General features: G+C 37.6%; 1 protein-coding gene across 1 annotated transcript in view; it reads left to right on the top strand.

Annotated features, from left to right (window-relative positions):
- The first annotated feature begins 206 nt into the window (after positions 1-206).
- Positions 207-16,528, top strand: part of si:ch211-250g4.3 (nuclear anchorage protein 1) — a 43,814-nt gene continuing 27,492 nt past the window's right edge. Inside the window, exons 1-5 of the mRNA XM_067607201.1 lie at positions 207-358; positions 518-588; positions 907-1,155; positions 2,169-4,171; positions 5,848-16,528. The exon at positions 5,848-16,528 is cut by the window's right edge and continues 27,492 nt beyond it. Coding sequence (XP_067463302.1) covers positions 567-588; positions 907-1,155; positions 2,169-4,171; positions 5,848-16,528 — 12,955 coding nt within the window. The 5' untranslated portion in view covers positions 207-358; positions 518-566. The remainder of the gene's footprint in view (positions 359-517; positions 589-906; positions 1,156-2,168; positions 4,172-5,847) is intronic.

The raw sequence follows: 16,528 nt of genomic DNA, 5'->3' as shown, positions 1-16,528 counted from the left end.
CACCAACCCAAACATGGACCCCACCCTTATCAGCTAAGAGCAGACCCACAGAGCAAGATGTCTCACCACGCAAACCTCCCCTACCATCCAATCATACGCTCACATACTGGGTGTTACATTTCTCCGACAGCCAGACATGGTGGTCATTGAACATGTGGAGGGAGGAGATATGCAATGTTTTGAAGATAATTGTGCCAGTTTGCCTCATCTCCACAGATCTCTGAGTCAACACCTAGGCACAGCAGCACAGAGCTTTCTCAGACGACTTACTAAAATGTCTCTTGTCTTCTAGGACTTTCAGTCTAACATGATATAATTGTTTGTTTTCGTACACAGCTCAAGACAAAAGGAAGCTGAGGTAAGTAAAAGTTTATAAATTTGCAAAAGTTCAATACACTGATGTGTATATGAATATTTTGTGACTTTTAATGGATATACTTGTTCTAATTACAGTAAATATGAGTGTTTTTTGTGTGTTTTTTAATTACTTTTTAAATCTTATACTGTTCCTATTCAGGTCCGTGTTCTGATGGGGAACCCCAGTTTTGAATTTGTAATGCAGAAACATGGCCACATCAAGAGACAATGGTAAATCTAATTTTTGCCTCAAAATGGTTTGTTTTTTGGTTCTCAACAGCAAACATACGGGTATTCTTAAAATTTCACCATGAATGGTTATTTTATGATAAATATGCATTCAACTGATGGCACAAACTGCCAGTGTTTACATTTACTGCAAACTTGTGCCAGTAATGTTAAGTTTCTCAAAACTTTTCAGTGTGATTGCAAAACCCATTGCAAATGTTTGATACATAGGCTTTTGCAGCAATGAAATGCTGAATGATATGAAATGAAATCTAAACTTGAAACTCCTTCAGGAGAAATAACCACCAAATTTATTTGTAGTGGAAACCTTCCTGGAGGAGTTCAGGGAGCAGATCATTGCTGGGGTGAGATCACCTGGAGTGATCATACAGGCCTGCATCTCACAACAGCTGTGCACACACATGGAAACAACTGCCATCACTGGAGCTCTGACACCACAGAATCAAATAAGGGAGCTGTTTCGTGTGGTGGAGGAGGGGAACTCACAAACTAAAGCTAGCTTCTACCAGATACTTTCACAGGAGGAACCTGAGCTTATGGCTGATTTAGGTAAGACAAACCTGTTAAAGCCTCACATGGCATGTTTTGAACATGAGTATATTTTTGTGAAATTAAATGTGTTACCTACAAGATACAACAAATTTAAAAGATCATGACCATGGACGACAGGAATGTCTCTAACTGTGCTGTTAGTTTTTTAAATACCAACATATCAACTAAACATTGTATTGAACACAGTATTTGCGTAATATGAGCTACCAATGTTTTAAAAAAAATACCTGTAATACCTTCTAATGGAGTATTATTAGACTGTAGTAAAACTACTTTTACTAAAGGATCTGAATAGTTAAATCAGTTTAATCAATTAGTTATGGAAAGACTGTGGTCATGGTTTAAAGATCCCCACCAGAGTCTAATGTTTTTTTCCACAAAAATAGTTAAATTACATTGTTAAAATTATTAACAAGGTAATTGGGTATTCTAAAAAACATATACTTCCTTCTCTCTCATTGAAAAATCCTGAGGAATATTGTTCATTTCAAACATTTAACTGCATGGCACAAGACGTCTCCTCCTTCAGTCAGAAGTCCATTCTCAGTGTGCACTGGAGGATTTAACTTTCCACATTTATTGCCTGTGCAAATTGAATGTTACACTACTTCATTTATCTGAACTTAATGCAGGTGGGCATGTACAATATGGCAGATCAGTTGAATATAAATATCTAGTCATTTGTCATATGTCTTGTTAACAGTATCACCAATTAAAAAAAAATCTAGTCATTTGCAGGAGACTGGAAGTATTATTCCTTGCTTTTCTTTAAGTTAAGTCCTGTTGAATCCTTTTGCATCGTGTGTCATTTCTTGTCCTGCCTGTCGTCCTTTTGTTGTTACAGAAAAGGATAAACATGCTAGAATTTTTTTTTTTCAATTGTCTTTCTACTTGTTCCACTCTCTGTTGTAAAAGGCTTGGTTTAACAGAATTTGGGTGGCTTCTCAGCAATTGTCTCTTTTGTTGGTCATTTGTTAAACAAGTGATATGTACATTTTCTTGACCAACAGAGCAAAGACAACAGCACAGCAAGATGACCCAAACAGAGGAAACAGTGGATGACACCAACCGATTAGAAGACAAACAAACAAAAGTCCACATTAAAAACAAAATGGAGATTATCAAAAGACAAAGGCAACTGACATGTCAGGTAATGAAGGAGATTGAACAAGTTTGGGAGGAGACACAGAGAGAGAGAAATGAAACTGAATACCTAAAGACAAAGACAGAGCAGCAACAGGAGGACATCGACAGGCTGACAGCTGAAAAACATGAGCAGTGCTTATTAATAAACAGGTTGAAATTACAGATGTTAAATGTTACTGAGAAACTCAAGGAGAATAAAAATGAAGCCACTCAAGAAAAAATACAACTTTTGCAAATGTGGACTGAAATACACCAAGAGAGGGAAGCTCTGGAGAGAAGACATGGTGAGATCATCAATGAGCGATACAAGTTAGAAGTGATCATCAATGAAAAGACAAAATCGCAAGAAGGTAAGAAAGAGCCCAACCAACAGATACAGCAAGAGCAGGAGAAAATGGAGATGGATGACATGCTTCAAAGTCTAATAAACAAGAATAAGAAAATAATGCTCAGAGCACAGCACGCAAAAGAACAAATTGAGAAAAGCATGGCAGACTTAAAGCAAGAGTTAAAGAGAAACAGAGAGGATGTTTCACAACATAAAGATGAAATTCACCACATCAAACACAATATGAATGTAATTATCTACAAGTTGAAGCAAAGGTTGAATCAACAGCAAAGTAATGTTCAAATGCAGAAAGCCACAGTCCCTGAGATGAAAAGCAAAGAAAGACAGAAAGAAGAAAATGACGCTCTGAAAATTAAACTCAGCAGAATACAGGAAGAGATGGAAAGACTTTGGGGTGTGCTGGAAGATAGTGAACAAGAACAGGAAGTGACTCTGAAGGAGTTGAAGGCAGAGACAGGTCAAAAGGAAAACATGAAAGCTGACTCTCAAAAGCTAAGGCAAGACACAGATGTAACCATGACGATAACAACGTGGAACGCAGAGAGGTGGCAGCAGATGATGACTGATATGCAGAGAGAAAAACAAGACATAGAGAACAAGTTGGCACAGGTCCAATCTGAAAGAGATGAGATAGATAGAATCAAAACTAAAATACAGACAGACAGAGAAAACCTAGAGAGAGACAGGCAGATAGCTAAAGCTGAAATTGATGCAATGAAGTGTATGAGGGAGAGTGTTGAATGGCAAAAACAGGAGCTGGACGACAAGTTACGAAGGACAAAGAAAGAGATAAGAGAATTGGAAGTGACAAGTGCAGAGATAGAAATAAAGAAAAAGAACCTGGTGAAAATGATGAGAACGAGCAGGAGAAAAAAGGAGGAGATCAACAAGATGAAGGAAGAGATTGAAAATGCCAAACAAGACATGGAGGAAAGAGAAGAACAGACTGAATGGAGTAGATCAGAGCAGATGCTAGAGGTGGGCATAGATGATAGTTTTGATGAGGAAAATATGAGACTTCAACAGACTGAAATAACCAGAATAATGCAACAAACAGTAGATACAGAAAATCAAATTGAGGAGGACAACATGGAGAGAAGCACCATGGACAAAGTGAACGCTGACATTCTGAGAGTGATTCTTGAAGTAGAAGATATCAGAAAGATGCTGCGCATGCTGAGAGAAGATGCAGAGCAGAGCAGGACGGATTTAACAGAGGAAAAGAGCCAAATAAAATGGATGAATTTTCAAGCACAAAAAAAGAGACGGAAGCTTGACCAACAACTGGAGAGGACCATGCAAGAGAGGGATGAATTAGAAATCATGAAGATAAAAATGCAACGACAAAGGGAGGAGCTTGAACAAAAACTGGAGGACACAATGACTAAAATTTTGACTGTGGCTGAGATGAAAGCTAAGATGGAAAAAGCTGCTGCAGAGATGAACAACACCCGCGAGAAAATACGTACATCTCAAAGGAAGATAGACGAGACCAAAGAAGAAGTCAAAAACTACATGGTAAGTAAAACTTTTCTTTTGTCTTTTTTTTTCTTGGGCCAGTAATCAGCTTTTTCACTGCAGATTTTTTAATGTTATAGCAGAAAAGCACAGGTGTTAGCTGATAACTAATTATCCATGGCTTTTATTTTAAGTGTCCCAGTAAGGCATGTCAGTGTGACAGTGATGCAGCATGTGCAATACCAGGACCTTGCAACTAAAGATGCTGGAATGGAATTCAAATTCATTAATGTAGCGAAGCCTGTGAGGTAGTTCAGGCAGCCGAACATGGCATACTCCTCCCTGAGAACAACATATCAGGTCATAATGTCAATGTCATTATCTGGTAATAATGTTACATTTGAGTGTCAGATGCCATCTAGTGGCCATTGTATTTATGACCTGGAGCAGCTGTGCATTTCAGATGATGTGTGTGTATATATATGTATGTGTATATATATATATATATATATATATATATATATATATATATATATATATATGTGTGTGTGTGTGTTTGTCGACAGTTTTCCTCATGAGGGGGCATTAACCAACAGTGGACTTTGCGACAGGAGAACACTGTTCATTTCCTGTTTCCAACTGTCAGTCGGGACAGTTTTTAAAAAAAATGTAGCTACAATTGTCCCCTAACCTTAACTCTGTGGTTATTATTGTAGCCATGACATGAAGGTCGCCTAACTTTAAGAAAGTAGTAACTTTAACCCACACCACACGTTTCTCTAACCTTAACAAAGTGATCATTTTAACCCAAACCATGATTTTTCCCTATCTTTCACTTCATAAAACAGCTTCTTTTTTTTTTTTTACAGTGATGTAACGGTTTTGGAAAGCACAGACAAATGATGTTGTCGATTACTGGTGATAGGGGTGCCAGATTAGAAAACGCTCCTATTTGTCATGCTGGAGTCACATGGTGAAATGACATATTTGGTTCTTTAATGTAGAGGACTTGTTTTCCTCTCTCTGTAACATACTGTATATCCAAAGCACCCTTTTATTCATATCAGTACGCTGCTCGGCTTTACTGGAGCTATGCTAATGCTGTTCATACAGCATTTCAAAAGCCCCACCTCCATCCAGCATCCATCTGTAGGCTCTAGAGTTTACCTTCCTTTAGGGGGGAAGTTATTGTCGTCACTGCCCACTCACTTCCATACAACATACAGTCTATTCCATATGAGTTGTCAAATTGACAATTTATTATCTACACCTGTGCTTTACTGTGTCAAAATGTGTGCTCTCTATATTTCCCCAATCCGTGAACACTTGGTTTCAAACTAACATGAAAAAGAAGTTAGAGCACATTTCTAGCCAATAAACTGTGTAGCTCACAATAGTGTTCCATTTCATTGTATCTGAACATTTTAAACCACTTATTTTATTGTAAATATTTAAACTAAACAAGACAAAATAGAGACATAACAGACAGAAGTTTACCATTCAGTCTACTACTGCAGCATACTAACATCCATATAGTGACAGAAGCAGATCATGCTCATATAGAATGATATACAACTTAGATGCTCGCCAGAATGTCTTTAATACTGAATACAAATTACATTTTGGAAATGAAGTTGTGACATTAAACAGGCATGTTCTTAGGATGAAAACATGATGAATTGTAGACCAAATGTGGTCACATGAAAAACTACAACAATTCTTTCTTTTTTGTAAAGGATAAGCTCACTTCCATGAAAGCTCGGGTCAGCCAATGGATATCGACAGAATCTGCAATCAAAAATACTTTTTCATTGGATAGATCTAAACATCAAGAACCACAGAATGAAACACACAGAGACTCCCTCAATGATCAAACATCTGAGATTCCAGCAGACAAAGAAGGAGCAGAGGGTGAAATTATAAAAGAGGCCACGTCTTTGCCACAATCTATAACATCAGATGTCCAGCAAAGTGAAGACATAAAAGAACAGGAGCAGATGCATTCAACACAAAAAAAGAGACAAGAATCCAGTTTTGTTGCAGAAGAGCAGAATATTTTCCTGCAGATGCAGACAGAAATTCATGAAGAAACACTAATAGAAGATGATCAGAAAGAATTAGTGATAAATGTAAGAGAAAAAGAAGAAATAGAAAATGAGATATCCAAACTCAAGGAGAAAGAGAAGAAAATAAGGGAGCAAATAAAGTATTCTATGGAGGACATGGAGAACAAAAGTGAAGAGATTAAAAGGCTCATTTTGGAAATAAATGACCTGCAGAGCCAGAGACCAGAGACTGAAACTTGGTTACAAATTACAGTCAAAGAAATTGGAAATCTGGAGGAAGGAAGGACTGGAATGTTGAAAGAAACAGAACACACAGACATTTTGAGGATAAATACCAGCCTTTCCACAGATGAAATAATTAAATATGAAGTGCAAATGCAAAAGGAAGAGGATGGCAGTAAAGTGAAACAAGAAGCAATTGATGAGTCTGACTTGATGACATTGGATGTTAAACAGCAAAAACAAAGTCAAGAGTCAAGAGAAGATCTACAGACACAGATTGATGGATGCTCTGATAAAAAGGACACAAGAAGTCCTGATATACAAAGACTTAGGGAAGAGATTTATAGAACCCGAGAAATCATAAGATTAGTAAAATTAGAATTTGAAAACCAAGCTGAAGAGAGTACAATCAACAGAGACGAAAAGGATGAAGACAGTACTGAAATAAAAGGTTTGCTACAAGAGCTGAAACAATTCCAAGAGCTTTTGAGAATGGTAAAAAATGACATGAGGGAAAGTGAAATACATTTGAAAGAGGAAATGACCAACATGAAATCGATGAAAAAAGCAGCAAAAAAACAGAAAAGAAAACTGGACCAGAGGTTAGAGAAAACTCTGAGGGAGAGAGATGAATTAGAAATTTTAAAAATAAAAATGCAGAGACAAAATGAGGTGATAGAGCAGAAGATGGAGAAAATGGAAAAATTTAAGAGCACCATAGTAGAAATGGGGGCTAAGACTAGAAAGAAAAATGCAGACATAGAGATTATTATAAAGGAGACTGAAATGAAACTGAGACACCTAGAAGACCTGAACTATAGGATTGAGGCTAAAAAACAAGATCTGAAAAACAGCCATTATTTTATATCCCAGAAAAGAGCTGACCTTGAAAAATCTAAGACTCAGAAAAGAGACAGAGCTGAAACAGCAACAGAAATGTTAACAAAGGGCAGAAAGGGCAAAGAAATGAAGGAAATGGAAACTGAAATCCTCAAACTCAGATCAGAGAAGGAGAAACTAAAGGAGGATATAAAACTGACAATTGACAGTTTGGACCAGAAAAACCGTGAGAATGAACAACTGAGAAACACAATAAGTGAGCAAAAGAAACAAAAGATGGAGAGAGAAGAGATAGAGATGCTGAAACAACAGATTCAAGCAGAGAGGGAAAATGTGAGATTAGCCAGACACCAAGCTGAGGCAGAGATACATGAGGCAAACCGTTTAAGGGAAAGTATTGAAAGACAGAAACACCAGCTTAATAACAAAATGCAAATGATTGAAAGAGAAATGAGAGAAATGGAGCTGCTGAAGTCAGAGCTGGAAATAAAGAGAAAAGAAAGTGAACAGACATTTAATGAAAGCATGAGAAAAAAGGAAGAGAGTGATATAATATGGAATGACATACAGAGAGAAAAAGAATTACTAAGGAGAGAGACCATAAAGAGAAGAAGGGAATTAGACCAAAGACTGGAGAAAATCATGAGAGAGAGGGATGAGTTAGAAGTTATGAGGATAAAACTGCAAAGAGAGAAGGAAGAAGTGGCTGAGGTGAAGGAGAGAAGTACCAATGACCAGACTACTGCTATCCAAGCATACAGAGATCATAAGAAGATAAATCTAGAGAGAAAAGAGGTGAAAAGCATCATGGAGGAAACCGAAATGGTACGCCAAAGCTCAAAAGTCAATAATTCCATTATTGACCTTCAAAACATGAGACAAAAGATTCACCTACATTTGGAAACAATTAGGAGAGAAATGGGAATCCTGGAAGATGTAAATGTTCATCTAGAGAAACAAAGAGAAGGGCTCAAAGCTTTAAAAGCTGAGAATAAGACTGTAAAAGATAACATGAACAGAATAAAATCTCAGATAAAGATGCCCTTTGAAAAAGAGATGGATGAAATGGTCCACATGAGAGACGATATCCAAAAACAGAAACAAGAGCTTGATATCAGACTAGAGAATGTGAAAAGAGAAATAAGAGAGATGGAAGTATTGAAGTCTGAGTTGGAGGTTGAAAAAAGACAAAATCAACAGATGATACGAAGAGGCATTCAAAAAGAGCAACAGGTGAAAAAGATGTGGGCTGAAATCAAGGGAGAAAAAGATGCTCTCAAGAGGGAGACACAGAAGAAGAAGAGAGAGCTTGACCAACGACTGGAGAGGATCATCAAAGAGAGGGACGAGTTAGAGATCATGAAGCTGAAGCTGCAAAGAGAAAAGGACAAAAGCAAAGGTGCAGTAGAAGAGTTGAGGATGTCCAAACTCACACAAGTTCCTAATCAAATTCAAAAGCTCTGGGAATTAATACAGCCACGTTTGGAGAAATATCAAGTTATGAAAAGACACAGTGAAGATATTAATCGAGCAATTCAGGATGAAAAAAGACAAATCATAGCCCAGACAAAAATCATAACCCAGGCAAGAGATGAAGTGGAAAATATCAAGATGGAGATAAAAAGACAAAAAGAAATGATGATTTGTGCTTTAAAGGACATGCAGCAAAAGCAAACAGATCTGGAGCAAGTGGAAATGAATATCCAAAGAGAGCAAAAATCAATAGAGAAAGAAAAGGAGAGAATCTTAGAAAAATCAGAAGAGTTAGTCTTGAGAGAGAAAGAGCTGGAGAATGAAAAGGAGTTTCTCAAAGCTGAGGCAGTGATGCTCAAAGCAGAACGCAAGAAAATAAAGAAAGAACGCAAAGAAATGAAGAGACTGATGAATAATAATAGAAGTGAGAAGGAATTAAAAATCCTCAAACCTGAAAAGAAACTAATAAAAACACAGGATGACAAACCAAAAGAAGTAATGGAAGAAGTCCAATCTGGGAAAGAGCCAGAGGAAGAGCAGGTGAATTTGATGAGTGAAACAAATGATTATCAGAAGGAAACAGTTGTGGAGAAACTGAATGACCCACTTGAAGAGGACATGAAGGAGAAAGAAATTTTAGAAACACAAATTCGACTGTTTGTGAAACCTAAACCTACACCAGGAAAACTGAAATCACGAAGTAAAAAGAAACTGGAGCTTGGGTTTAAAGAATCAGATCACAAAAAGCTTGGGCAGCAAAGATACCAGAAGGACCTCGCTGGAACTGAACCGTTGATAAGCAAAGACAAAATGAAAGATGATGATGAACAAAATGAAAAAGAGTATAATGACATGCTACAAACTCAACAAATTGAGCAGGCAAGAAGAGGGGAAGTGGAATCTGATGAAGAAATAAAAGAGCATCCAAAGAACATTGAACTCTTACACGGAGAAGAAAAAGCTCTGATAAGAATGTCAGGTGAGGTCATTGAAAAGGATGATTTGAAACATGGATGGAAGCCAACTGATGTTGCAGAAGGTCAAGATCCTGAGAGACTGAAAGCAAAGTTGATGTGGGACAGAGAAGAACTAGATAGAGTTAATGATACGGTGAAGAAAGAGAAACTGGACTTGGAGCTGATGAGGTCTGACATCCTCAAACAAACTGACATATTACAACGAGATAAACAAGATATAAAGGAAGAGAAAGACAAGTTGGAAATCACAAATACTGAGCTGCAAAAGAAGAAAGAACATGCAGACAGTCTGTTTGATGAGATAAACAGAGAGAAAACCAACATTAAAGATCTGACCCTTCAGGTTCAGACCAGTAGAGAACAGCTGGAGAAAGTCATGAACATTATTGCCCTAAAACAAAAAGAACAAGAACTCAGAGACAATGACATAAAGAGACAAGAAGAAGAACTGCAAACCAGTAAGAACAATGTACTGGCAGAAAGAGAAGAAGTGGAAGTTTTGAGGAAGGATCTCAACAAGAAGAAGGAAGAAGTTGAAGCTGCCATGAACAGCATCAGTGGAGAGAGAGAACAACTCAGTCAGATGAAGATGGGCATTGAGAGAGAGACAGAAATACTTTTCAATGAGAAAGAAGGAATTGAAGGAGAAAAGTCTGAGCTGAAAATGAAAGAAGATCAACTCATGACTAAAATCAAATCAGTAGAAACTTTAAAAGCCAAACTGAGACATCTCAATGAAAGAATGGGTGAAGATATGAAAACAAAAATCAACAGACTAGAAGAAAACAATGAAGATGTATTGAAACTGGTCAGTGCTTTAGAGCAGAAGCATGCAGCTCTGGATGAAGAGAAAGAAAATATGACATGTTACACTGAGATATTGGAGAAAGTAAAGGAAGGTCTGACAAGTTTACTGTCAGACATGAGAGAGGAAATGGAAAATCAATGGAAGAAAAACATTGAGTTGGAAAAACAAGATCTTGAAAATTTAAAGGCAGAGCTGAAACTAGAGAGAGAGGATCTGGATAAAGTGAATGAGATGATGAATAAAGAGAAACTGGAATTGGAGCTGATGAGGACTGACATCCAAAAGCAGATTGATACGTTAGAACAAAATAAACATGCAGAAGTAGAAGTAAAGGACACCAACGTCACAAGACTAACCGAAGAACTGCAAACCAGTAAGAACACCGTATTGGCAGAAAGAAAAGAAGTGGAAGTTTTGAGGAAGTATCTCAACAAGAAGAAGGAAGAAGTTGAAGCTGCCATGAACAGCATCAGTGGAGAGAGAGAACAACTCAGTCAGATGAAGGTTCGTATTGACATGGACAGAGAAATACTTGAGAAGGAGAAGGATAAAATGGAAGGACACCAGTCTGAGCTGAAAATGAGAGAGGATGAGCTCATGAGTAACTTATTATCAGTTCATATTCTGAGAGCTAAACTCAAAGAGGTGAATGAAAAGACACAGGAAGGCATGAAAAACAAAACAGAAAGATTAGAAGGAAACAATGAATATTTGCAAAGGTTATGCCTCGCAATGGAGCAAAATCTTGCACAGCTTGATCAAGAGAGAGACCAGATGTCAGTTTACAATAAAGTGATCCAGAGAGGAAAGGATGATCTGAAAGGTTTACTGTCACATATGGTAATACAGAGAGACAACATGGAAAACCAAAAGAAAGAGCTTTTGTTGGAAAAAGAAGAACTCTTCAAACTGAAGGCAGAGATGAAACTAGAGAGAGAGGATCTGGATAGAGCTAATGACATGATGAAGAAAGAGAAACTGGAGTTGGAGTTGATGAGGTCTGACATCCTCAAACAAACTGACATGTTACAACGAGATAAACAAGATATAAAAGAAGAGAAAGACAAGATGGAAATCACAAATACTGAGCTGCAAAAGAAGAAAGAACATGCCAACAGTCTGTTTGATGAGATAAACAGAGAGAAAACCAAAATTAAAGATCTGACCCTTCAGGTTCAGACAAGTAGAGAACAGCTGGAGAAAGTCTCGAACATTATTGCCTTAAAACAAAAAGAACAAGAAGTCAAAGACGATGACATAAAAAGACAAGAAGAAGAACTGCAAACCAGGAAGAACAACGTACTAGCAGAAAGAGAAGAAGTGGAACTTTTGAGGAAGGATCTCAATGAGAAGAAGGAAGAAGTTGAAGCTGCCATGAACAGCATCAGTGGAGAGAGAGAACAACTCAGTCAGATGAAGGTTCATATTGACATGGACAGAGAAATACTTGAGAAGGAGAAGGATAAAATGGAAGGACACCAGTCTGAGCTGAAAACGAGAGAAGATGAGCTCATGAGTAACTTATTATCAATTCAAACTCTGAGGGCTAGGCTCAAAGAGGTGAATGAAAAGACACGTAAAGACATGAAAAACAAAATAGAGAGGTTAGAAGAAAACAATGAAAATTTGCAAAGGTTATGCTTCGCAATGAAGCAAAAGCTTGTACAGCTCGATCAAGAGAGAGACCAGGTCTCAATTTACAATGAGTTGATGCAGACAGGAAAGGATGGTCTGAAAGGTTTATTGTCAGATATGCTTATACAGAGAGACAACATGGAAAACCAAAAGAAAGAGCTTTTGTTGGAAAAAGAAGATCTCTCCAAAATGAAGGCAGAGCAGAAACTAGAGAGAGAGGATCTGGATAGAGTGAATGAGATGATGAAGAAAGAGAAACTGGACTTGGAGCTGATGAGGTCTGACATCCTCAAACAAACTGACACATTAAAACGAGATAAACAAGATATAAAGAAAGAGAAAGAGAAGCTGGAAATCACAAAGACTGAGTTGCAAAAGAAGAAAGAACATGCAGACAGTCTGTTTGATGAGATAAACAGAGAGAAAACCAACATTAAAGATCTGACCCTTCAGGTTCAGACAAGTAGAGAACAGCTGGAGAAAGTCATGAACATTATTGCCTTAAAACAAAAAGAACAAGAACTCAAAGATGATGACATAAAAAGACAAGAAGAAGAACTGCAAACCAGTAAGAACATTGTGGTGGCAGAAAGAGAAGAAGTGGAAGTTTTGAGGCAGGATCTCAACAAGAAGAAGGAGGAAGTTGAAGCTGCCATGAACAGCATCAGTGGAGAGAGAGAACAACTCAGTCAGATGAAAATGAGCATTGACAGAGAAAAAGAAATACTTTTCAATGAGAGGGAAGGAATTGAAGGAGAAAAGTTTGAGCTGAAAATGAGAGAAGATGAACTCATGACTAAAATGACATCGGTAGAAAGTCTGAGAGCCAAATTGAAATATCTCAATGAAAGGATGGGTGAAGATGTGAAAACAAAAATCAACAGACTAGAAGAAAACAATGAAGATGTATTGAAACTGGTCAGTGCTTTAGAACAGAAGCATGCAGCTCTGGATGAACAGAAAGAAAATGTGACATCTTACTCTGAGATATTGGAGAAAGTAAAGGAAGGTCTGACAAGTTTACTCTCAAACATCCAAAGAGAAGACATGGAAAATCAATGGAAGCAAATGTTTGGGATGGAAAAACAAGATCTTGAAAACCTAAAGGATGATTTGAAACTAGAGGATTTGGATAGAGTGAATGAGATGCTGAAGAAAGAGAAAATGGACTCGGAGTTGATAAGGTCTGACATCCTCAAACAAACTGAAATATTACAACGTGATAAACGAGATATAAAAGAAGAGCACACTGTACTGGCAGAAAGAGAACAGGTGGAACCTTTGAGAAAGGATCTCATTAAGAAGATGAAAGAAGGTGAAGCTGCCATGAAAAGCATCAGTGAAGAGAGAGAACAACTCAGTCAGTTCAAGACTGAAGTTGACATGGAGGGAGAAGAGCTTTCAACTGAAAGGGAAAAACAGGAAGAGGATCAACTCATGACTAAAATGAAATCTATAGAAGCTCTGAGAGTAAAACTTCGGCAGCTGAATGAAAGGATAGAGAACGACATGAAGAACAAATTACAGCAACTGGAACAACACAATGAACAGGTTCTTAAAGTGTGCTCTTTATTGAAACAAAAGTGTGGAGACATAGATGAAGTGAAAGACAGAATGTCTGCATATACTGAAATGTTCCATAGAGAGAAAGAAAGTCTGATTAGTCTGATATCAAACATGTTGATACACATACAAGGGATGGAAGATCAATGGAAGACAAAGAACACTGTTGAAGAACAAGACTTTGACAAACTGAAGGCAGAGTTGAAACAAGAGAGAGAGGATCTGGATAGAGTGAATGAGATGATGAAGAAAGAGAAACTGGACTTGGAGTTGAGTTTGAGGTCTGATGTCCTCAAACAAACTGACATATTACAGCAAGATAAACACGGAGAGGTAGAACTCATGGACACCAAGATCACAAGACTAACACAAGACGTGCAAACTAGTGAGAACACTGTACTGGCAGAAAGAGAAGAAATGGAACTTTTGAGGAAGGATCTCAACAAGAAGAAGGAAGAAGTTGAAGCTGCCATGAACAGCATCAGTGGAGAGAGAGAACAACTCAGTCAGATGAAGATGAGCATTGAGAGAGAGAAAGAAATACTTTTCAATGAGAGAGAAGGAATTGAAGGAGAAAAGTCTGAGCTGAAAATGAAAGAAGATCAACTCATGACTAAAATGACATCAGCAGAAACTTTGAGAGCCAAACTCAAACATCTCAATGAAAGGATGGGTGAAGATATGAAAACAAAAATCAACAGACTAGAGGAAAACAATGAAGCCGTATTGAAACTGGTCAGTGCTTTAGAACAGAAGCATGCAGCTCTGGATGAACAGAAAGAGAACATGACATGTTACACTGAGATATTAGACAAAGTAAAGGAAGGTCTGACAGGTTTACTCTCAAACATGATCATCCAGAGAGAAGACATGGAAAATCAATGGAAGCAAACGTTTGAGATGAAAAAACAAGATCTTGAAAAGCAGAAGGATGATTTGAAACTAGAGAGAGAGGATCTGGATAGAGTCAATGAGATGATGAAGGAAGAGAAACTGGACTCGGAGTTGATGAGGTCTGATATCCTCAAACAAACTGACATATTACAAGGAGATAAACATGAAGAAGTAGAACTCAAGGACACCAAGATCACAAGACTAACACAAGAAGTTCAAATCAGTGAGAACACTTTACTGGCAGAAAGAGAAGAATTGGAAGTTTTGAGGAAGGATCTCAACAAGAAAAACGAAGAAGTTGAAGCTGCCATGAACAACATCAGTGGAGAAAGAGAACAACTCAGTCAGATGAAGATGAGCATTGAGAGAGAGAAAGAAATACTTTTCAATGAGAAAGAAGGAATTGAAGGAGAAAAGTCTGAGCTGAAAATGAGAGAAGATGAACTCATGACTAAAATGACATTAGTAGAAACTCTGAGAGCCAAACTCAAACATCTCAATGAAAGGATGGGTGAAGATATGAAAACAAAAGTCAACAGACTAGGACAAAACAACGAAGATGTATTGAATCTAATCAGTGCTTTAGAGCAGAAGCATGCAGCTCTGGATGAACAGAAAGATAATATGACATGTTACACTGAGACATTAGACAAAGTAAAGGAAGGTCTGACAAGTTTACTCTCAAACATGGTCATTCAGAGAGAAGACATGGAAAATCAATGGAAGCCAACATTTGAGATGGAAAAACAAGATCTTGAAAACCTGAAGGATGATTTGAAACTAAAAAGAGAGGATCTGGATAGAGTGAAAGAGATGATGAAGAAAGAGAAACTGGACTTGGAGCTGATCAGGTCTGATATCGTCAAACGAACTGACATGTTACAACGAGATGAACATGAAGAAGTAGAACTCAAGGACACCAAGATCACAAGACTAACACAAGAAGTGCAAACCAGTGAGAACACTTTACTGGCAGAAAGAGAAGATTTGGAACTTTTGAGGAAGGATCTCGAGAAGAGGAAGGAAGAAGTTGAGGCTGCCATGAACAGCATCAGTGGAGAGAGAGAACAACTCAATCAAATGAAGATGGGCATTGAGAGAGAGAAAGAAATACTTTTCAATGAGAGGCAAGGAATTGAAGGAGAAAAGTCTGAGCTGAAAACGAGAGAAGATGAACTCATGACTAAAATGACATCAGTAGAAACTCTGAGAGCCAAACTCAAATATCTCAATGAAAGGATGGGTGAAGATATGAAAACAAAAATCAACAGACTAGAAGAAAACAATGAAGATGTATTGAAGCTGGTCAGTGCTTTAGAGCAGAAGCATGCAGCTCTGGATGATCAGAGTGAAAACGTGACATCTTACAATGAGATATTGGAGAAAGTAAAGGAAGGTCTGACAAGTTTATTCTCAAACATGATCATCCAGAGAGAAGACATGGAAAATCAATGGAAGCAAACATTTGACATGGAACAACAAGATCTTGAAAAACTCAAGGACGATTTGAAACTAGAGAGAGAGGATCTGAATAGAGTAAATGAGATGATGAAGAAAGAGAAACTGGACTTGGAGCTGATGAGGTCTAATGTCGTCAAACAAACTGACATATTACAACGAGATAAACAAGATATAAAAGCAGAGAAAGACATGTTGGAAATCATAAAGATTGAGCTGCAAAAGAAGAAAGAACATGCAGACAGTCTGTTTGATGAGATAAACAGAGAGAAAACCAACATTAAAGATCTGACCCTTCAGGTTCAGACAAGTAAAGAACAGCTGGAGAAAGTCATGAACATTATTGCCTTAAAACAAAAAGAACAAGAACTCAAAGATGATGACATAAAAAGACAAGAAGAAGAACTGCAAACCGATAAGAACAATGTACTAGCAGAAAGGGAAGAAGTAGAAGTTTTGAGGAAGGATCTCAACAAGAAGA

The sequence above is a fragment of the Thunnus thynnus genome, chromosome 13, assembly GCF_963924715.1.
Source record: "Thunnus thynnus chromosome 13, fThuThy2.1, whole genome shotgun sequence".
In the NCBI taxonomy this organism is placed as follows: Eukaryota; Metazoa; Chordata; class Actinopteri; order Scombriformes; family Scombridae; genus Thunnus; species Thunnus thynnus.
Note: the sequence above shows the minus strand (reverse complement) of the source record. Positions and strands in the feature narration are given on the sequence as shown.